A 24,106-nucleotide genomic window follows, 5' to 3' on the forward strand; every position below is an offset into this window, starting at 1 on the left:
TTAAGCTCCGCTGTTTTGCGCTAAGATCAATTTCCAAGGAGCTTAGCCTCTCAACCTCTATAACAGTGTATTTTTCCCTCTTTGAATCACACCTTCGTTACGCCCTTCGTTTGGGGTGTGTGTAGTGTCACTCAATTTTACAACATTTTCAGACTTCAAAAGAGAGCTTTGCGTTATACACTTAGACTTAATTATAGAGCTCATTGCCAGGATTTATTTAAAAAATTTAATATCCTAACTTTGCCGTCACTACTTATATATGAGTCCGTTTATCTAATTCGCAAGCACGTTTCATCAAATTCAGATAGGCCATCCGATAATTATCATCACAGAAACGTGGAGTATGATTTATATCTGCCTACTCCACATTCAGAATTGGTAAAAAACTCTATATTGTACAAAGCAAAAAAAATGCACAATCATTTGCCATTGAACATCAAGTCCATCATATCTTTTCCTACTTTCCGTAAGGCATTAAAATCATTCCTACTGGAGAGAGCCTTTTACTCGGTAAACGATTTTTTTAATACCTAATTTTAGCTTCACACACACAGACTGATTTATTGTTTTTATATGTAATGTTTTATGTAGCTAGTAGCTATGTAGTGTTTTGTTTATTTATTCATACTTTTGACCACATACAATTATTGATTTGTATAAGTTTGTATATTTGCTTTTTTATTAGTTTTATTTTATTTTTGTATGTTTTGTTTGTTTTACTTTAGTTATCAGCTTTGTCTACAAATTGTAAAATTTTTTGACAATAAAGCGATGATTCATTCATTCATTCAAATTCTGTCCTAAAGATGAATGCTTAGATATAATGCAATCAAAAGAGTAAAATAACAAAGAAGTGAAACTTGTAAAGTTTTCGTTGAAATCATTAGCCACTGCTTTCTTAGGCTTAGATGATTCTCTATTATCTTAATACCGGTATACTTTACTTACAACTTATTATTTTTTGGCAAGTCGTAAATAAGCTGCCACAGAGTTTTTGATTTATTTGCAGATCGCAAGATCTTTTTATCATATTGTTACCGTAAATGTCTTTTTATTTATATCAAGTATCTACGTTTATACAAAATCCATATAAACATATATGTACAAATGATCACATATAAAGATTAGGTAGTTTACTAACCTCGACACCTTCATGAGTTTTTCTTATAGTGGCCACACAAGTGGTCTGTTGTATTTGTTTCGGGGTAGGTCTCGGGGGTCTTTTTAATCGCTCCTCCCACAACTTTGCCAATTCCAGAGAGCTACCGCTAGTTTCGAAAAATCGCTTATCTTGCTCTAAAAATTCCGATCTTATTGCCTTTTGACTTAGTTTCGATGGGTCAGTAGTCCATTGAGAATGACCTAAAAGAGTAAAAAAACGGCATATTTTACTTGGACGCCCTTAGTAAAATACAAGAAGGTACTAGAAACATTATTAGTAATATAATAGCTGACGGAGATTGAGTCTGAAATTAAATTCTCTTGCAAACCATCAAGTTAATTGTCTCAACTATATACAACATAATATACCTGGCTGTAACTTCTTAGGATCACATTTTCCAAAAAAAAGTTTAAGAAAAAAAAAGACTCCCTTGAGTGACGAACACAAGCAGTTTAAATAAAAAACTTCGTGTCTTCAGAAGTTGCGATTGAACAATATTGAATCTGTCTTTTCTGCCATATCATTTCTGATTTGTACAGATGACTTAAAAAAATTTAGAATCTTAAAATCACATTCGGATTGTACGTTGCTACAAAATAAGCATTAAACTAATTTGAGCCAAAACCAATAAGTAGATACTAATAACTTCATAACTGCAAACCTTCAGCGCCTATAGAACGTTTAAAAAATCGCTTTACTCTGCAAAATTCAACAAAAGAAACAATTAAGTCAGGTTTGCTTCTCGCTTTACCGGTTTCAAATTACGGTAACTGATATAAGTTTTCTTTTTGACCTCTCTCGTTATTCATTAATAATTTAGTTTTAGCAGATTTATTATCGTTTTTAATTTCATATTAATGATAATAATACAATTAGCTTCTTTACCGGAAATATATTGAATGAGATTTTTTACCAGTCCTATAAAATGACATGGATTATTCTCTTACTCTATTAGCTAATTGATGAATCGACCACCAATATATCCAATGAAGCTTAACCCTTACAGATTTTAAACCCACCTGGTTTTAATCCAGAATTAAATGGACCGGTCGAGACCGCTTTAGTATCCTCAGCAGCAGACAACATTTCGTCCGAACTGCTATTAACAATAATAGTCTTCTTTTGCATTAAATGTTCGCTAGATTTTTTTATTGGAGCCTTGAATTTCCTGAAAACTTTTTTCTTTTGTCGCTTAGGTTTGTCTGAATTGGAAAACCTTTCTTTACTGGTAGAGGATGTAATACGTTCTTGACGGGAACTCGTACTATTGGTGCCTTCGCCATCTAAGTTTCTTTTTCTTGAAAGATCCGAGAGTCCTGCAGTAAAGAGACACATTTTTTCACATTTAAATGACTGATTGTATTAAGTTCCTTGAAAAAATTAAAACTCAAAAGCGAAGCAATTTTTGCATGGCATTTTAGACCAACAAAAAATATACCAGTTTAAGTTTTAATTTTTTCCAATATTCTTATACTTAGAAACGTATCATCCATTTTTCTCTAAGAGACCAAATGAAAACAAAAGAAAGGTAAGAACACAAAATCACGGTCTCATAAAATCCATATAATTTTTTCAAAGCTAGGAGCGAAACACGTGTCGCTTCAAAAAAAAAATTATATGGATTTGATGAGACCGTGACTTTGTGTTCTTACCTTTGTTTTTTTTTTAATTCTTATACTTAGAATTTACCTTCTTCACACGTTTCTATATTACTTTCAACATTCTCTGGTTTACTTGAGCTGGTATTAGTCGTTTCACCTTCCAGATTCCTCAGTCTCGACGCCTCTGATATACTTGTAAACTCTGTCTTATCTTTTACATCTGCTGATTTCGAAGAATCGGAGCTTTCTTTCGCTGAGATACCGCTGGACGGTCTAAGCTTTTTGGTTGTTTTATTGTTTGATGTCGTTTCTTCAGGGGATCGATTATCAATTTGTCTCTTTTCAGCAGTTTTTCTGTTCAGTAATGGCCTATGGAAAGACAGTTATCTACAGAGTGTTTTAGGATAAAATTTTCGAGTTTTTCTTAAAATCATACTTTGCGAAGCAGCACAAGTAGTATTTATTTACGTACTGCAAGACTGTGTATATAGAACGTACCCAAAAAGGCGTATTACATACTATGGACGTAAATAAAACGAATTTTATTCTTTTATTACATAAAAAAGAATTTCTTTTTGTGGTGATATACCCAAGGAATAAAGCCGGCTGCCGGCATGCAACTCAGTGATTCAGTTTGAAACAAAAGAAATGGTCGCAATGAAAAACCGAAAATGCGAAGCAATGCATTGTGCAATATGCAATAATTGATTCAGTCAAACCTGACGAATTCATAACCCGGAAAAAATAAGGTAAGTCCCTTTTCCATCATCTCACTTATCCTTAAAGCAAGATTAATACCATTTGATTTGAACCACCGCTTTTAATTTTATACATGTTTTAGTCTTTGAAACAGAAAGTTATATTTTTTATTATTTTAAATTTTGTCCTTAAATTTAACAACAAATTTACCAAAGTAGGTATCTAACTGGTTTAGTATATGGGTATGTGTTATTTAATTTAATTTAAAGCAAATTAAAGCATAATTGCCTATAACCCTGTTATGACATCTTTATGACAGGCCCGTAATCTATCCAATTAAGTGATCTACCTATACATTTAGTTTAATTTATATTGTTTTCTTTGGTTTACTCGCCTCTATTTTTCTTTTTAACATCATTAAGCAAAAATGTAATGCTGGTTGAAATGAATTTTCCCAAACGCAGTGTTCAGGTTGACGATAGCAGGTAACGTTGCACTAATAAACTAGATTTCAAACATTTTTAGAAAACAAATGTGTAGACTTAGACAACCCTCGAGACAACTCTATATTAAAAATAAATTTAAGCACCCGTTTAACTACAATGAACCTATTCTCAGTGAATTTAAAATTATTCAGTTAAAAATTGAGCTATTGTGTCTGGTACTGACTTAGAAAAATCAAATAGGCAAGAACAGGAGCGTACTGAATTTAAAAATATATTTTACGAAACTGTATCCAATGCCAAGGGAAATCTAGAAAAAATTGATAAACCTGTTAATGTAGCATCAGGTTGCAGCCATACTTAGGCTCAATCCCACATTTACTTTCTTTTCAAGCAATATTTCCCTATGATCCTCGTCTAAATTCATTAGCTCCTATGAGACATGGGCCAACTTTATCAATACATTTATCTCCTTAATAGGCAAATAGCAAGTACACAAATTAACATTGTGGAAAATTTTTATTATTTGCAATCTGCCCTGCAAGCAGAGGCCGCTCAAATCATTAGCTGATTGGCAGCTATCGAGCATAGTTATGCGACAACATGTTCTCTATTACGAGAGAGATGCGAAAACAAAAAGGCAATTATAAATTTGTTTACATAACTTATTTTTATACTGCCTGTTACCAAAGACGAATCCTACATTCAGCTACGAAAATTAAGTAGGTACATATTTAAGTAGGTACAAGTTTAAGGTGATTAATAAAAAATTAAATTTAAAATGTATGCCTAATAAAGTGAAATAAATGGAAATTGCCATTAGACTACGCGACAAAATTCACACTAATAATGTTTTTCTCGATTGCACCCTCCTATACTTAAAACGATACAATGTATCCCTTTATTTTGTTTGAGTAGAAAGAGAGAATAACTTAAGGGTGCGTAAAAATTATAGTAAAAAATTATGGATAGAATTTGTCATAGTTTTTAACAGTATTACCAAAAGAATAAGTTAATGTAAAAGTTTTGGCAAGAAATTAGAAACTTATTTTTTAATTACTAATTGCGCCCCTTAACAAAATTTGACGATAATTACTAGAATTGTCTCGTTCAAGGAAAAAATCGCATTGTTTTAGATAAACAGGTGAGCACTGATTTGACCATTGAATTTTATCATTTACAGCGAGCCTGTAAGTAATTCGATATCAGTTTTATGGCGATTTCTTTCGATTTTTTTAGCGATAGGTCGTGAGACACATAATCGAAAGCTTTGCTAAGATCCCAGAATAAGGCAAAGAGATAAAGCCGGTCCTCATAACCATTGATAATATTATGCAAAAGTTCCAGCACAGAATGTTTGGTGTTTTTACCTTGTCTAAAACCAAACTGTCAGTTGGTAAAACTGTCATTGCACTCACTAAAGTTAACATATTGATTAGCAATAACTTTTTCAAAAATATTTAAGACAATTGGAAGCAAAGAAATAGGCATGTTTTATCATGCACTGCATCCACACATTTTTTATCCCTCTGTTTAAATACTGGGGAAACTAGAGCTTGCTTCAAAATAGATGGAAAGATTTGCTCACGTACACATATATTAATCAACTTTGTTAGTGGTGAGATAACTTGATGATTTTTAATAACCAGGTATGCACATTTAGACCATATATATGACAGTTTCTTTTTTTTTATAAAATGATTAATTATTTTCCTAACATCGTTAAAGTTTACCTGCTTAATTTCAAAATAATTACAGCAAATGTCTGGTCCAGAAAGGTATGAAAAAAGAGGGTCAGAATTACACAATTGAAGATTTTTGAGAATATTCTGCGCTTATATACGTTCTTTATGCCTATAAACTCTATTAAACTGTTTAGGACTTATAGTACATTTCAGCTCTTTAGAATCATTTTTACCTTTGATGTTTAAAATATTCCACATTGATGTTGTGGGGTTTTTTGAAATTGACATTTTGTATTGATTTCTAAAGTCTTTACCACCGTTTTTAAAGTTATTGTCATCATTTGGCCTACCATAACTCACTCTTACCTTATTTGGGTGAACAGATCTCTTTGTAAATGATTTTTTTTGATCAGAGATGATTGGTGAAAGTCTCTCGCAAAATTGACATTAAGGCACCACAATATATACTGATAATCAGCACTAAATATGGAAAATTAAATAAAAAAGCATCATGTATTTTTGCATTACGATGGTTACTTACGACTATCTATTATCAATGTAAATTATCGAAAAAATTTTTGATTAAACTTTGTCACGTTATAAATAAGATTAAAAATATAATATGATACTTTTTTGTAAAGATATTGGCAATCAAAATAAAATTCTAAAAAACTATATAGAGTCCCATTAAAAAAAAATATGTGAACCTGTGACCTCTAGTGGAGATTCAAGTAAGCCACTGGATTCTACACAAAAAATCTATAAATCTCAGTGTCTACTTTTATGTCTGACAATAACAGAGCTAGAGGTGATGATTAAAAAGGCATTTTTTTAAAATCACGCTGTAGCACAAAAACGAAGATACACGAAACTACGGCCAATTTAATAAGTGCATTTTTGGTTAAGTTAAAAAGTAGCAAGATGTCGCGAAAACCAAATCTCCCTATCTCGTTTCATAAGTGAAAAACCCCATAAAACATGCGAATTTTTATCCCATCAAGCGAATTATTGTGTAAAAGCGTGGAACCTTTAAATATTACGTCTACAAAAGTTGAAGGGTACAACAAAAAATAACGGTATTATCATAGAACAGCGAAAAAATTTACGTTCAGATTGCCTGTGACGAGAGATGCGCTAACTGTAAAGAAATTTTTTAAATACTCATCACTTACTTGACTTCGGTATTAAAAATAAGAAGTTCCACTTAAAAAAATGACTTTGACTTACAAATAATCTTCAAAATTAACCCCATGTCAAATTCAAAGCCATTGTTAATTTTCCCTCATCGTACCCTTTAATTTTTGTAAAAGTACTTTTTTGATATCGCTCCTTTTTACGAAGGTATTCGAGTGGTGGAATTATTACCCTGTATATGATATAAAAAATAAGCACGATGCTGGCATATAGTACTGAATCACCCTATATAGTCATTAAAAATTTGTATTTTATTACCTCATTTCTAAAGAAGTTGTCCTATTAACGATAATCGGGTTTGCTTCAGTTAAAGATTCGACCTTGCTAATAGTATCCAATTTATTGTCTGCGGTACTATTTCCTTTCTTGGACTCCTTGGAAAGACTTTCCTTCTGGTTATTTTCATTAATATTTTCAACCTTTTTGGTGAAAGTTTCACCATCTTTGATTATTTTTTCATTAAAAGATTCAAGCAAGCAAGTGGTATTACATGTATCAAAGGAAACGTCATTTGTTATTTCTGTTGGCCCTCTTATAACGATCACATTATGCACTTCAATCTTTTTGCTGGGTTCGATTAATGCATTTGTCGATTTGTCTTTATAAGCATCATCTTCAAATATATCTGGTGAAATATTTTGGTTTTCTTTAATCTCAACAACTTCAACTCCCGAATTTGCTAACGTTTGCTTGTGAGAAATATCACTGACGATATTGACATTATTTTCTTCTGGATTTGAATTATGTTCCATCACCACTTCCACTTTCAAATGATTTTCAACAAGCGGTACATCAGTTTGATATTGCTGAGTTAAACTGCCTTCTAATTTAGAGATTGATGGACTTGCATTTAATTGTATGGTAGCAGTGTCCCAGTCCATGTCGTTTGGATTACTTTTATTAACATCAGTGTTTACTACGTCTGGTTCTAAAACAGGTTTCAAAGTTTTTTTTGATAAGAATTAATTGATTACTTACCTGGTAGGTTTTTTAACTCTAAAGAAGTATTCTCAGTTTGAGTTCTGGGCACCAAAGGAGAATAGCTGAAGTCACTATTGGAATCTGCTGTAAAGTATACTTCCGCCTGAGTGTCGATGACTATTTCTTTGATTTGTTTACAGTTTATTTCTTTTTTATCATTTTCTTGCAATATCGGAATTTCCGTCAAATCATTTCCTTCGGATGCTTTGTTAAATGCATTTATCATATTTTTAATATATTCTGGATCTTTATCTATATTAGTAGCTATAGAAGTTTCTATATTTTTAAGGTCTGGTTCTGCTTGGAATTCCTTTCTCTCATTTGTGTTCTGCTCAGTTCCTTCTGATGCTCTATTGAATGCCTTTATCATTTCTTCAACATCGGTACTTTGTTTTTCCATATTTTTGCCTTCATCCTGACTTAAATTTTCATTGATCTGATTATCTGCATTGGCAATTTCTTCTAGTGGTTTCATTTTATCCCTTCCAATTTTTGTTGGGTTTGATAAACTGTTAAACGCTTCAATTAATTGTTCTACTTCAGTTCCCTTTTGAAGAGATTTCTCTTCAATTTTGTTCTCGTTTTTGTTATTTTTCTCTTCTACAGTTTCAGCTGGAACATCTTCATTTATCTTCATTTTTGTCGGTTCCTCCGTTGGATAAAGACCTTTCACGATAGGTCTTACTATTATCCCTTGACCAAATTCTAAAAAGTTAAACCTTAAAGATCTAAACTAAAGACCACCCTTCCGATCTTTAACATAGAGTTTAAGATTAACTCTTAGTTAAACACCTTAACCCTTTCGTCCCGAACGGTATACATATGTACCAGGCAAATTTAAAAATTCCTGTTTGTAAAATAAAGCGTTTGATTTGGTATAAATGTGTACCGGTCCGGTGTATCAGGCTTCCGTAGTGTACCTACAATATGCATTGTGGTAAATGTGTGGTTATGTTGATTTAGTTAGCACCTGTATTTAGTAGCGGCACTATTGCTGCAATAAAATTAGTTATTTAGGACACTCAAAGTGCTTATTTAAGCAGTTTTTTTATTAAGTTTTATTTATTATTCAATTGCAAGTGCAGTATATATATGTACCAGCAGGTATTTATGATGGTACACATGTATACAAACAGGTCTGTAATTACGTTTATTTGATTTCAGGTTCAATATCGATCGCCGCCGTCCGCTTTCACGAAAAGAGCTGGAAAGGTTTATTGAAGAATCCTCAGATTCGGAACCATTTTCTGCTGGATCTAGTGATAATTATGAACCAGATTTCGATGAAGAAGCTGGCAGTGATACGTCCGATATGTCTTTGTCGACTTTATCGGAAACAATGCAAACCACTGTGCATTGAAACTCAGTCATAAACTCTGCGCAACCACCACAGGTAATTGTTGATGGAAACCTAGTTCTTGACTGGCTCATTCCTGACGAAAAATTTGAGCCTGCTAAAATCCTTCCTCCTGAAAGAGAGTGTATGCTGGCTCCAGATATCACCAAGCAGTTGACACCTATGCAAATTTTTCATAAAGTATTTCCTTATTCTCTTTATTTGCACATTGCAAATTGTATAAATGAACGTCTGAAAATCCTAAACCGTTTAAAAAAAGGAATGAGAAAATGACTGACAAAGGAGAAATACAGAAATTACTTGGCTGCATGTTCATTATGTGCTACAATCGCCTTCCAAGCCTAAAAAATTATTGAAGCATGAAGGAGTCAATGAGAAATAGCACAATTCAAAAAACTTTTTCAAGAGATCGTTACATGACTTTGAGCTCAAAAATTTACTTTGCTTCTCCTCAAACACTCCCAAATGCTTCAAAAACATATTACATTGAAGATTTATTATCTTGTTTCAAATACACATTTCCAAAATGTCGCCAGGATAGCCAGTATCAAAGTATCGACGAATCTATGACCAAATTCAAGGGTCGATCTTGTTTGAAACAATATGCCCTCAAACCAACCAAGAGGGGCATAAAACTATGGCTTCGCTGCGATGCAGATTCCGGCTATACGTATGATGTCAATGTATATTCTGGAAAAGAGGAACCAATTCCCGCTAAAAATCAATCCCTAACTTTAGGAGAGCGAGTCGTAACAGCTCTTGCGTGTTTTGATCGCTTTTTTACAAGTGTGAATTTGTTACTTTCACTAGACTATGCAGCCTTGGGAACTTGCATGTCCAATCGCAAGAATGTACCAACTATGGGAGACAAACTCCAAAAGGGGGAATCTCAATTTAGATGCACTTCTTCTGGATTATTTTGTGTAAAGTGGCAGGACACAAAGGAAGTTTTGCTAATGAGCAACTGTCGTAAGCCCAATTTGACAACAATTATCAAAAAAAGCAAAACCGGTAAACAACTAAATATCAAATGTCCAGAGGCCATTTCTTTTTACAGAAAAAAAATGCAAGGGATTGATCGGGCTGATCAATTTATTGGGCTATATGATCATGATCGAAAATCAGCAAAGTGGTGGAAAAAGGTGTTGTACACATTCCTCAATATGTATGCAGTAAATTCGTGGATAATGTATAATCAACTGAGACGTAAAAATGAGAGCATTTCTTTTCTTTTCTTCCTTACCACACTTGCAGAAGAATTAGTAGCAGAAGGTAACGCCGAAACAAGGCGCTCTTTCAAGAAAAAGAAAATTATACGGATCTTCAGCAATACATCTGCCTGTAGAGGGATCAACCACAAGAAGATGCACTAGATGTTCTGAAGAGAAAAAACAAACAAGAACAAAAACTCTTTGCCGACAGTGCAATATTCCATTGTGCAAGTTCTGTTTTATGTTATATCATACCAAATAGTTAATTAGGTTCATTTTCTAGTTTGCAAAGCCGTTTTTGTATTTATTTTTTTAAATAAATGTTGGTATAGCATTTTTTTCTGTTTTTATGAAATTTTCGATCATACCTGTTGGTACACATGTGTACCACCATAAATACCTGCTGGTACATATCTGAACCACCCCCTCCACCATTCCCTGACTATTGACAAAAATTTACATTATTAAAAACTCATTGTCAGGCATCCTAACAATAATACTTTACACTATTTATAACTTAAACTAAAATAATTTAATTCAGGGACGAAAGGGTTAAGGAAGCCCTGCGAGACAGAAAATTACCAGAACTATGAGCCCTATTATCTTCCTCTGAACTCGGTTGGTTAGGGCCAACTAAAATTCTAACACGTGGAAAAATGTGTTTATTATTATTATTTGCTATTGGCTCAAAATTTTCATAAGCATTTCTACATGGTTCTTCATTTCCAGCATCAATTTCATCTAAGGAAAATGTCCATCCAAAAGTTTAGTATAAAATACTCTTCACTGTTTTTCTTACCATCTCGTTGAATATCATCTGCCAACGACTCCAAATCTTCAGCTAATGAATTAATATCCAAATCTTCTGGCACATTTTCTGGTAAAGTGAACGTTATCTTGGGTGTGGTGATTTTGGTGAAGTTTTCACCATTGGGTGACGTCAGGTTAATGTACGACGACGAATTTTTGCATTGTAACTTTTTCATGAGGGGTGTAGAAGTTTTTCTAATGTCTCTGAGTAATGGCGGCGCGAAGTGACGAATGAATGGTGAGGCTTTTGGTGCTAGAATAAGGGCAAATATTCTTTTACAGTGATAATTGATTTCCTATAGAGTTTTTACCAGTTTTAGGAGCGATTTCTGCCGGATTGTAACACTTAGCTATAGGTGAAATGTTCTCTATACTTCTTTCAAGATTTCCATAATGTTCGTAAGTTTTGTATGAATTCACAGGTATTCTTCCTTGTTGGTAATTTTCTATAAAATATTTTTTTTCAAACTCATACTTTAGTTGCTTTAACTTACCATTAAATCCACTTGGCATAGATGGATCCATTGCCACTTGTCTTCCTCCTGGTTCAGCGTCGAGGCCCATGGCCATTTGTGTAAAATTTGGACCACATTGGCCTCCATAAGTCGTTTCTAAGTTAAACGAGATCACTAGTCACATTTTTATTCTTTAGAATATTAACTAATAGCACAAGCATATTCACCAAATGTTCAGATAAAACATGATTAGGAAAGCTTTTGGGGTACCAGAAATGGTCAATTCAAAACATCCATGAACTAAATATATGTCGGCTATACGTATTTTTCTATATAACATTAAGATAAGGATTTGTTTTGATTAGTAATAGGCTTGGTGTTAAGTTACGGTCAATGATCGGCGGTACGGCCGTCCATTAATTATTTTTATGAGTCTAGCTAAGGATATGACTCAATATCTTTTAAGAGATATCGAGAGAGTGGAACGAAGCCGGGAATGAATGCTTGGAGAAGCATAAAGGAAAAGAAAGGGCAGTCTTTTGAGAGAACTGATGATAGATAGACCGACTTCGGATCACTAGTTCTTTTATTTAATTCGCGACGGTACTTTTATTATTTTGTTTAGTTATAGACGTTAGTTTATTTGTTTATTTAGTGTAATTGTGTGTAATTCGTGTTTATTGGTCAATATAGTAATTAAGTGTGTATTTTCACGAATTACGAGTTTTATTTACTTATAATGAACATGTCCGCCGAAAATAATGAAACTCACTCTCCGACATATATAATTCCTAACTAAATATTCGAGAAAAGGTCGACACATTGAAACATTGGTAGAATTTTGCAGATCAATTTGTGTTACCAGGATATCCACAATGCCTAAACTTTTGTAAACTCAATATTATATTGATTATAGTTTGTTATGAAAGGTGATGAATTTATTTACTAAAAAGATAGATCTTATACTTACCAAAATAACCTGGCCTAGGTGATAGTTCTGTCAGCTCTCTTCTCTCTTGCCTATTATCAAGTCCCAAAGCCATTTGGGTGAAATTAAGGCCACACTGGCCTTCATAACTCGTATCTATCAAATAAACACAAATCAATTCTATTGATGTTCTAAGAATGTTCATTTGTTTATCAGACCACAAGGAATATTTCTAAAGACAATGTGTTACCACTAATGTTTTAAGAAACTGAAGTACGGTCGTTTATATAATTTTAACTTAAGTAGTAAAAATTATTCCCAGCGCCTGAGTATAGAACATAATCCTACTATAAAATTATTACCACTGATTAATGCTTACTATTTGTTATTAAGACCAAGGATATAACACCAATTTGGGACCTTTAAGGGACCATTAGGAGGGTGAAAATCAGTAATAATGATAAAATATAATTCTCCAGGCATCGACGAGTTGATTTATAGCATGGAAGTCTGTAAGGTATTTTAAGGTACTTAACTTCCTGGAAGAAGCAAGTAAAACAAAAAACAGTTGAATCAAATCTTTATGTACTTTGTGTCTTAATAAGTTATTTTAAAGCACTTCATTACTTGAGAGTCAAAGAAATAAGAGTATTCTTCCGGGCAGTTGACTTAAAACTTTGTGTAGACGGTGGTTTCAGTGAGTTAATTCAAAGTATTCAAATGTCTGGAAGAACTAAGCATATATATAAGTATTCCAGGCTGTTAAATTATAACTTTGTGCGGTGTACTGTCTTAATAAGCTGGTTTAACGCACTCTGGTTTAACGCAACTGCCTGGAAGAAATAATAAAATTTGTTTAAAAACTGAATTAGAGCTTGGTGATATCTGTAAGAAATAAATATATTTTTCCAGGTAGTTGAATTATAGTTCTCTGTGCAATTAGTTTACTCAACTATCTGGAAAATGATTCAATTCTTTTCTTTATGGCCAAACTGGAGGTTGGTAACCTTTGTAAGATATTTTATTGAGCCTCATTTCCTAGAAGAATTTAAAATATTTCTCTGAATAGTTGAATCAAATCTTTCTTATTCCTGTGTTTTAGTATTTCAACTATTTCAAGGCATTAAATAAAGTAATTCTTCCAGGCAGTTGGATCGCAATTTTGTGTAGTCTGCGTCTCAGTGAGTTGGTTCAAAGCAACTAGCTGTCTGGAAAAAAAATCAAATTCTTTTAGGGAGCTAAATCAGATCTTGGAAATCACTATTAGAAATAAATGTATTCTTCCAGGTAGTTGAGTTGTCGCTTTATGAACTTAGTGAGCTTGGTGAGTCGGTTTAAAGCACTTTTTCAACCAGCTCAGTAGGATCATAGAGTGCATAATGTTTTTCTTTCAGGCAGTTGAATGCAATTAGTTGAAGCACTCAACTGTCCGGAAAGTTAATTAAATTCTGTTATTTGTAGGTAAACTGGAAGTTGGTTATCTTTGTAAGACGCTTTAATAGGCCTTACTTCCTAGAAAAAATAAAAATATTGTTCTAGACAGTTGAATCAATTCTTTATGGTGCCTTAGTAAGCTGTTTGAAGATTTTCAATTGCCTGGAAGAAATAAGTCTATTCTTCCAGGCAGTTCAGTTGGAGCTGCATGTCCTTTGTAACCTTATTGAGTTGGTTCAAAGCACTTAACTGTCTAAAAGAAATAATCAAATTCTTTTAAAGAGCTGAGTTAGAGCTTGGTAATCTCTGTAAGAAAAAAATATATTCTGCCAAGTAATTAAGTTATAGCTTTGGGTACTTGTGGTCTTATTTAGCTAATTCAAAACACTTTTTGAAGCACCTGACTAGGATCACATAGTGACAGTACTCTGTGGTATTAACTGATTCAAAGCACTCAACTGTCTAGAAAATTAATAAAATTATTTTAAAGAGCTGAACCAAAGCTTGGTAATCTCTGTAAGAAATAAATATATTCTTCCAGATATTGCAGTTTTCAAGTGCACACATTTTTTCCTCCAGGCAGTTGAATTATAGCTTTATGTACTCTGATTCAGAACACTTAACATAAGAGTCTGGAAAAACAATGAAATTCTTTTAGCGGACTAAACTGGAGCTTGGTAATCTTTGTATGGTGTTTTAATGAGCTTTTGACTTCCTAGAAGAAATAAAAATATTCTTCTAGACAGTTGAATCAAATCTTATGAACTATGTGTCTTAGTAAGCTGTTTTAAAACATTCAATTACTTGAAAGAAATAAGTCTATTTTTTCCAGGCAGCAGAGTTGTAGCTTTATGCAATCTACAGTTTTGTAAGCTGGCTCAAAGCACTTAACTGCCTGGAAGAAGTAATTAAATTCTTTTAGAAAGCTGAGTTAAAGCTTGGTGATTCTGCAAGAAATAAATATAATTTGCCAGGTAGTTAAGTTATAGCTTTATGCAGTCCTTGTTTAAAGCATTGAACTGCCTAGAAAAATTATCAAATTCTTTCAGAGCACGGTGATCTCTGTAAGACGTTGCACAGCATTCGCTGTTCATTTCCCGAAATAAATAAAAATTATTTTCTAGGCTATTGAATTATGTACTCTGTCTTAGTGAGCCGCTTCAATTACTTAAAAGAAATTTTCCTCTGGATATTGCAAATATATATGGATGCATAACATTAAATGAGGATGTAGTAGAATATAAAAAAGAAAAAGGAACCAACAAATTTGTCAGTTTCTTTCAATAACTTAATAATAATAATAATACAGAGATTACAGATTGACAAATCAAATTAAAAAAAAAAGTTAATATTCAAAAAGGCGAAGTTCATTTTATCAGATTATAAATCAGCTATTTAACTGAAGAACTTAGAAACTTATGAAATTGACTTTAGAGAAACTTCTTAAAAAATTATTAAATTAAAGATCTTTGTTCTACGTAGGAACAGTCTTCTTATATTAATGTATAAATTGATGCATCACTAATCAATATCTTGCCCTTCAGCTATTCCCACTTACCAAGGCACCCTGGCGCAACTGGCTCTTTTACTAATTTTCCTCTTTGTTTAGCATCAAGCTCCATGGCCATTTGAGTAAAATTAAGGTTACACTCTCCATAAGTCGCATCTAAATCCATATATTCATAAATCAATACTCAGAGTTTCCGCAACTATTTTGCACTTACCAAAGCATCCTGGTGCAGTTGGTTCTTCAGCTATTTGTTGTCCCACATCGAGCCCCATGGCCATTTGTGTAAAATTAAGGTTACACTGTCCATAAGTTGCATCTAAATCCATGTAATCACTAGTCAATTAATGTTCAGAGCTTTTATTGTTACTGGTACTTACCAAAGCATTGTGGCATAGGGGATTCTTGTGCTCCTTGTCTTGCTCTTTGTTCGGCATCAAGTCCCAGGGCCATTTGAGTAAAATTCAGGCCACAACTTCCATAACTCGTATCTAATCTCATATGGATATCAGGTTCGATAGTCAACTGAGATACCTCGGAGTTGGAAGGATCTAGATTTTGGTCGGGAGCGTACATTTCGAACATTTTGGCTTCAGTGGAAGCGGGAGGCATGGGAATCTAAAGAATTTTCTCAATGGCTTGTAAGTTGTTACCACAAAAAGAAAGAGTTTTACCATCGTTTCTTGATTATACTGAATGCCTTCTTCTTGATCGGTCTGGTCAAATCCAATTACGTTAGGACACTGGTTTAAATCATCTATGAATATTTTGGATAGTTCTCCAGATGTTATGTGGTTATAGTTTAGATATTGGTCTTGAGTGTCAAATACTGAATGGTCCAAAGGTCTGGTTTGTTTATTCTAAAATGTTCAAATTGTATTAATGAATTACAAGAAATGATGAGGCACTTCAAATATTTGTGCGTTATTTAAAAATTCATATTTTTCAAGCTAAGAGGTCTTATTTTAAACAGATTGGTCATTAATAGTTTTCCAAAATCCAAAACACTTTCTCAAAAGTTACAAGGAACTGGTTAACTTATTGACAAGTTACTCCTTTCCAGCTAACTTTTCCCAATACAATGGTGAAACTAGGGTTTTAAAAACCACAAAAAAAAATCCCAAAATCCAAAAATTTCTTAAAAATCTTCATTAATCCGTTGAAATAGTACTCTTTTTAAATTAACTTCTTGTAACAAATACAGTGCTGAAATTCTATTTTTGGTATCAATAGTAAGTTTTCCGAAACCTAGAAAAAATTCATAAAAATCGCAGTAATCCTTTCAAGAATCAAGGCTAACTTTCCTCCTTAAATGGTGAAATTACATATTTAGTATCAACATAGATTTTTCGTAGAATCCCAAAAATCTCTCAGAAAGCACAATAAATCCAGCAACGTAATACTTTTTCCAGTTAACTTTTCCCACATAAATAATTTCTGAAATTAGATTTTTAGTTTCATCTATGATTTTTCAAAAATCAAAGTAAAATCTCAAACTTGTGTATTTCATAGTCTTGTAAGTATTAGTGTATCCCTAGACAGTTTTGAAGGCGACATTCAACAGTCTCTTCATACGTACTTCGAGCAGTTCGCTTTGATTTTGTTACTCCGTGTAATTTTTCCGAGTGTTTTTTGCTTATCATAGGTTGAAATAAAGGTCTCGGGAATTAAGAAAGACACAGAATATGCGTAAACCATGCGATATTCACTTTGAAACCGCACAAACACGTAGTCTCGGATTCAACTTTATTGATATGTCAATCGTCGATTCATCTTCGTTATCTGATGAATTCGCATCGGACTGAATGGAATACAGAAGTTTCTTAGACCAAAAAAATTATCAAATAATTGTCAAACAAATACATGACTGGAAAAGTTGTGGCTGAATATTTTTAAAGATGCTATAATGGAAGAAATCGAGCAGACTTTTCAGGTCCAGAATTTGGAAACAACCACCGAACTGACCGTTTCAGGTGATGGAACGTGGAAGAAACGTGGATTCAACTCCCTCTTTAGCGTCTTGTCATTGATGGGACACTATATCGGAAAAATCGTCGATATATGATGAAAAGTGTGAATACTGGAAACAGAAGAAAGATGCATGAATGGATATGCTGGTAAAATGGAGGTGGCTGAAATCATCGAAATAGCAACGCGCCTACACAGCAAACAAGTCATTCAAACATGATTATTCACCATTACCGCCAGAAGTTCTAACCTCAATAAAGCCGAGCACCTCCTATAATAAATCAGCTCCTTTGGAAATAAGACCAACGATCATTGCAAGTGGCTTTATAATAGTTGACTTGGCTTTATTAGTTGCAGTATCGATGTAGAATAAGAGTCTGTCATCAATGTTAAGGATGGTGCATGTTATGAACTTCGTGGATCGATTTTCTGGAAATAACGCATTTCGAATCGGTGACAAACATGAGTTAAAAACTATTGCACCGATCGACTTCAAATTTATAGGGATTATTCTAAACATAATTCTTCTGTACTTGATCAAAGAATTTTTTGATTGAACAAATTTTTTATTTTATAAATCACAATGTCCCTTTTTTACATATAATTTGATATTTTTAAAATTTTCAATCAAATACACAATTAACTTCATCCGAAAACAAAATTAATTTGAGTTTTTGTTTTCAGATTTTGCCCAACCGAAGAGCTGTCACCGAAAACCTTCTTTATGCAGGGGAAGTTTGGAAATTCGGCCACACCACCGCCAATGCTTTTTTTTTGTAAGCTTTTATAATTTTTGAAATGTGAAATATATCTACTTTTTCAAATAACAAATACCGGATAATAAATATCACAGAAATAAGTTGAAAAAGCTTAATTTTTCCATTCCCTGACTGCGTGTAACCCCATAAGTTATACTTCATTTTGAAATTACTACAAAACATGTCTCAAAAAACACTTGAGACTCTTGTAAGGACAAGAGACAAGACGTGCTCATCATTGGTTTAAAAGACCTTTTAACGATTTATTGCTTTAACAGATACATTTAAGCATGTTCGAATAAACTTTTGTGGTAAAGGGTGTTTAGAAAAAAAGCGTGGGAAATCGTTTAACTATGAAGTATTAAATTAATCACAGATTTCTTATAATTAGTATACTTACCGCTTCGGATTCTTGTTGAATTTGTTCCATGATTCTCTGAGAAAACTCTTCCGAAAACTTTCTACACTCTTCGTCGATTTGTTCCATATCTTTTTGGTATTGTTGCATGTATTCGTTTATATTTGAGAGCGTAATTTTTCTCTGATTATTTAATTTTTTAAATTTACATTGCAGGTTATACTTGAGGCGAGCACGTTTGTCCACAGTTGGGAAAGTCGGATCCTGAGTCGAAATAATTATAAGAAGAGAAGAACAAAAAATTATTTAAAAAATATTGGATAATATAAATGTTGTTTTTAATTACAGTCTTGTAAAATTTAAATAAAGTACTCTTAAAACAATTTAGTTAAAGCCCTTTTTAAAATTTGTTAGCTCTCTTCATGTTATTACATTAAGTTATTCTTCTGGTAATTGAATTTATTGTAATAAATATAAAATCACATGAATTGTTTGAATTTAAAATACTGCCATCAAAAAATCTAAGTTGAAATCTTATCTCTGTTAATGATGATGATCATGACGATATTAAAAGGGACTAAGAAATATTATTTTCCTTCTAAAAAATACCGCAACTTTTCGATTTTATTTCAAAATTTCGATTCCAAATTGGCAAAAAGCACAGGCACTTTATTTGTGATGAAAGATGGGAAGAACGTTAAACATGAGATAAATTACTACTGAGACTAGCTAAATGAGAATTGGGGGTGCTGTTACTAGTAATAATATTAATCATATATGAAATCAAAAAAGGATGCAGAAGCATACATACAGGCCATTGTGACAACTAAGACAATGACAAATCTCAAATAAAATCTACTGATAATTATCTATATGTTAATAATGACGTTGGTCATAATAATAATAATATTAAGTATGATAGACAAGTGATTTCCTTCTGCATTATCACCAGCTGCAAAATTTTTTATATATTATATTTAATAAAATGATTCTGATTACGATGATTATAGTTCATATTGGATCCTGTCGCATAAGAGACAAATAAAAGACTTTAAAAACAGATTAGCAATTGAACCTTGATTCTGTGAATTTCGGTTCAGCATCTTCTGGAATTTTTAACAGTTAATGTAGAACAATAAAAGATTGACACTTGAAGAATGCAAAATTGGAACAAAAATGGACAGAAGTTCTATAAGTCAAAGTTCTATTGAAGATTACCATTTATAAAATTTATATAACATTCAATAATCAGTGTTATACTAAAAATAAATTATGAGTCTCAAGCTCAAGTGATTCTTGACTTAGAAGTAATCTTTAAAAGAACACTCAAAATGGTCACCTACTATTGATGGAATATGTGGTATATCAGATTATGTTTATCTTATGGATAATAAAAAAAATTAATCTGTCGTATAAAGAGCAAAAGTGGGTAACTGCGTTGAATTCGAGAAAATCAAGTTTTACTATTTTATTTTGTATTGATTCTCTCATCTAGTAAACTTTGCGAGATCGATATTATTAACAAATAACACTCGTTTTTGTAAAATGAAAAGAATAGTGACAGAATTCCAGAAAGAATCCGTTGATGTAAAAAACTCATTGAATTAACCACTTTTATACTTTGGGCGGCAGAAATGTATCTAAATGTTTTAATCAACTACATTTAAAGGCACAATTCTTACCTTAGTAGTTTCACTATAGGACTGCTGTATTTCGTCAACGTGTCTCATAACATCTTGTGGCCAAATGCCTCTAACCATATAAATTCCATATCCCTTTAAAGTAGTAACTCCCGGTACTAAACTAAACTTAAAGTCAAGTTTCATTGTTTTTGGGTTAGAAGGATCTCCCGATGGAATCGTCTCTAGTTGCCATCTATATAGATTAATTAAACTATTATCAAAATATTGGTTGTGAAGAAATTGAGACGTACACTTTTAAGTTGAAAAACAGATCATAGAGCTTCGTGAGTAAAGTAAAGTGAGTGGTGACGAACGTATAGGCTTTGGAGAGAGCTAGTTCTTCACAGATTGCCATTGCCATCGCAGTACCCTCTTCAAGAGATGTTGATCTGCATAATTCATCGATGATGATGAGAGATCGATCAGTCATTGTAGTGAGGATGTAGTTGATTTCTGTCATCTATAATAAAATGAGCTCGTTTAATCAAAAACTTGTTTATTAATTAAATGAGTTTTACTCAATTTGGAGTAAATTAATGATAATATAGTTTTAACAGTTTTTATTTGCATATTTTCTCAAAAAGTGATTAAATATAAATAGTTACCATGTTAAGCGGTATGGATGTCATGGCCACTATTTATTTATTTTTTTAAATCATAAACGTGCCGATTGACAAAATATCAGTATTATTTTGCAATATATACATAAACAACAGGACTATTGGTGCCTGACATGTGATGTTCTGAGTAGAATTATTGCACGATTTGCTGACAAAACATTACAAGCGTAACCCAAATTAATTTTCGAAGGTCATTTATGAAATGAATTAATAACATTTCGCCAGGACACATTGTTAACAGATTTAATTAAATGATACTATTCAAAATATGTAGTAGAAACTAATTCACATTACTAGTACAATGTCTGATCCAAAGCCCCTCACTACTTGACCTATGGTCCCACCTATTCTGACGGCATATTTGTTTTAAGTTTAAGGTGGTATGTTTGCTCTTGAAAAGATTAGGTTTTATTTTTCATTTCGGTTCATTCATGATCTCGGAGTTTGAAAGTTGGGTTTGCTTGATTTCTCTTATCCGGGGCACCCTGTATATAATGGTATACAGGATGTTTTTTTAATATTGTGACAGAAGGACGCGTTCCTTGGACGAAATCAAGCAAAAAAGTTCCTACGAATAAATGTCCTAAACGTCTTAGATTTTACGGTACAGGGTGGTAAAATTGAAAGAAAAAAACTAAATTTTTTCGATAAATTTGATATCCTTGTAGATATTTTTCTGAAAATTGGTACGCACTTTCTAAGAATCTACAGCGTTTTCCTATTAACAACTAAATTTTTATATTCGCCAGTAGCGTTCATGCGACTTTACTGTTTTTATTTTTATTATTATTATTATTATTATTATTATTATTATTATTATTATTATTATTATTATTATTATTATTATTATTATTTTTATCATTATTTTATTTCATTTTTTTACGGAACTGAAAATTTGTAATTTAAGAATGAAAATGGTTTGCACCGCCATTCTTTTCTTAATATAATATATTTTTTGAGTGATGAAATAAAATATGCCATTTTTATTAATTATTTATTCAATAAATAATTGACAGGATTACAAGTTGTTTAACGTCTACTTGTCTACGTCGCACTGATTGGCGATTAACAAAGACATCATACTTGTTTTATGATTATTTTCCAAAGTAGCTTTTATATTATTAACGTGATAGTTTTTATGCTCATTGATTGTATCACAAAAACTAGCATTTAAAAACTGCATAATATCCAAATTCTGAATATACGTTATTTTATAGATTTAAAAAAATTATCGCTGTACTCAAAATACTTAATTCTTTTTAAACTGATATATTTAGTTAAACTCTTCTGCAAAGTATAGACTTCTATTTACTTATAAACAAGTATTGCACAGACTTATATGCTTCGTTATAAGTCTATGTTTCTATTACTAATAAAATAGTTACTATATGCAATTACTTTATTATAATTATTTTTATATAAAAGACACAAAAAAAAATGGTGTAAAAAATATGCATAAAATAAAGGCATCAATTCTTCACATCTTTAATAATTATTGTAATAATTTTATGGTTATAGCTTGAAATTCCCAATTTGATTTTGCCAATTTTTGAATTATTCAAATCATGATATCAATGCTTGTTGATAAATAAAGCCTCTAATGCTAAGCGGTTTTTAATTATTCATAAATTTTATGGCGTATTTTAAAAATACAAATAAAGACAAAAAATTCATAAGTAGTTTTATTTAAAATACAAAACTTATAGCATGTACCTATTTGTATATGTACAATAAAATGCTAATTAAAAAATAAAAAAATACATCAAAAAAATTTATATAAAAGATTCTTAAACGGGTCTGTACAGCTGTATCCATAAACATTTTCAGAAGTAAATTTATTGAATTTTTGTTGATTGAATTTTTTGAGGAAACATAATTTTTGTAGAATTGGTGTACAGCTTATCATCTTTCTCATAAGTCTACCTTGGCCTCAAGTGGTCCAAACTTAAGATCTTAGTGGCCTTTTTTGCGCAATACTAATGAGCTGTTATACAAATCAGCAAAGTCCAAAGAACTATCAAAAGTTAATTTTAAATTCACTGATTTTATGCAAGCTTTACTAATTTTTAGACCTACTGGAACACATTTTAAAATTAAAGTAAATAGCTCCGCACGCGGAGCTATTTACATCTAGTCCATTACATTTAGTCACATTACATTTTCACAATCACGTTACATTACATTTAGTCCCGCAAAAAACAAAACTCTTGCTTCGATAATGGTTTTGTAAAGATATCGGCTAATTGCAGCTTTGACTGTACATAGCAAATTTCAATCTCTTCATGACTGACCACATCACGTATAACATGAAACCTAACATTTATATGTTTCGAACGCTTGTGAAATTCCGTATTGCTGGATAACTTTATTGCCGATTGATTGTCCACATAAATCGGAATACTTTTAACCAGAATCCCTAATTCAAAAAGCATTTGGCGCAGCCAAATAGCTTCTTTGGTACCGTGCGCTAATGCAATGTACTCAGCTTCAGCTGTTGACAATGCAACGACGCTTTGTCGCTGACTAGACCAACAAATTGGTCCGCCGTACAGCATAAATAGAAATCCGCTTCTCGACCTACGCGTCTCTAAACAGCCGGCATAATCTGCGTCAGTGTAGCCACACATATCTATACTCCTACTGGTTCCCAAAATTATTCCGTGCTCGCGAGTCCCCAACAAATAAGGAATAATACGTTTAACGGCTTGCCAATGCTTTTGCTCATATGAATTTAAAAATTGACTTGCATAATTGACTGCATATTCAATATCCGGACGACATACTCTAGCCGCGAATAAAAGCGAGCCAACTGCTTCACGATATGGAATCGCACTATTTCCTGGCGCGTTGACACTTTTGTCAAAGTAAAGCCCGGGCTCCGCGGGAACACTTACGGAGTTTGCGTCCTGCATACCACACTTTTTGCAAATTTTGTCAATATAATGAGACTGGCTAATCTTAATTAAATGTTTCTCACGATCGCGTTTGATTTCCATGCCGACGAACTCATTTGCTTGATCGACCGTTATTTTAAACTTTCTTTTTAAATAAGTTAAAACATTGTCAATCGCGTTTTTACTTTTACACATCACTAAACCGTCGTCGACATAAAGTCCTAAATACACTTTAAAATTGTCAATCTACCCCACAAAAACACACTTTTCGCTATTAATATTTGTAAAGTTAAACTGACGCAAAAACAACACAAATTCCTCGTTCCAGCAGCGCGGTGACTGCTTAACGGCTTGCTGCT

At 32.5% G+C, this 24,106-nt stretch overlaps 1 protein-coding gene and 1 long non-coding RNA gene across 3 annotated transcripts in view; one reads left to right on the forward strand and one right to left on the reverse strand.

Annotated features, from left to right (window-relative positions):
- Positions 1-24,106, reverse strand: part of LOC126737078 (uncharacterized) — a 65,046-nt gene that overhangs the window by 1,263 nt on the left and 39,677 nt on the right. The window contains exons 15-31 of one of the 2 annotated variants that reach the window (XM_050441774.1): positions 20,485-20,693; positions 20,234-20,426; positions 18,594-18,815; positions 16,142-16,327; positions 15,848-16,085; positions 15,685-15,786; positions 15,519-15,626; positions 12,569-12,682; positions 11,638-11,754; positions 11,455-11,589; positions 11,133-11,396; positions 10,916-11,074; positions 7,763-8,470; positions 7,043-7,712; positions 2,852-3,132; positions 2,182-2,478; positions 1,142-1,362 (exon numbers count right to left, since the gene is read on the reverse strand). In XM_050441774.1, coding sequence (XP_050297731.1) covers positions 1,142-1,362; positions 2,182-2,478; positions 2,852-3,132; positions 7,043-7,712; positions 7,763-8,470; positions 10,916-11,074; positions 11,133-11,396; positions 11,455-11,589; positions 11,638-11,754; positions 12,569-12,682; positions 15,519-15,626; positions 15,685-15,786; positions 15,848-16,085; positions 16,142-16,327; positions 18,594-18,815; positions 20,234-20,426; positions 20,485-20,693 — 4,224 coding nt within the window. The remainder of the gene's footprint in view (positions 1-1,141; positions 1,363-2,181; positions 2,479-2,851; positions 3,133-7,042; positions 7,713-7,762; positions 8,471-10,915; positions 11,075-11,132; positions 11,397-11,454; positions 11,590-11,637; positions 11,755-12,568; positions 12,683-15,518; positions 15,627-15,684; positions 15,787-15,847; positions 16,086-16,141; positions 16,328-18,593; positions 18,816-20,233; positions 20,427-20,484; positions 20,694-24,106) is intronic. The other variant, XM_050441775.1, reaches the window with a different exon arrangement.
- Positions 5,335-18,909, forward strand: LOC126737082 (uncharacterized). Its single transcript, XR_007660874.1, has 3 exons — positions 5,335-5,554; positions 18,120-18,211; positions 18,768-18,909. It is a non-coding gene; the product is annotated as an uncharacterized LOC126737082 (long non-coding RNA).

Source organism: Anthonomus grandis, chromosome 6 (assembly GCF_022605725.1).
Source record: "Anthonomus grandis grandis chromosome 6, icAntGran1.3, whole genome shotgun sequence".
Classification (NCBI taxonomy): Eukaryota; Metazoa; Arthropoda; class Insecta; order Coleoptera; family Curculionidae; genus Anthonomus; species Anthonomus grandis.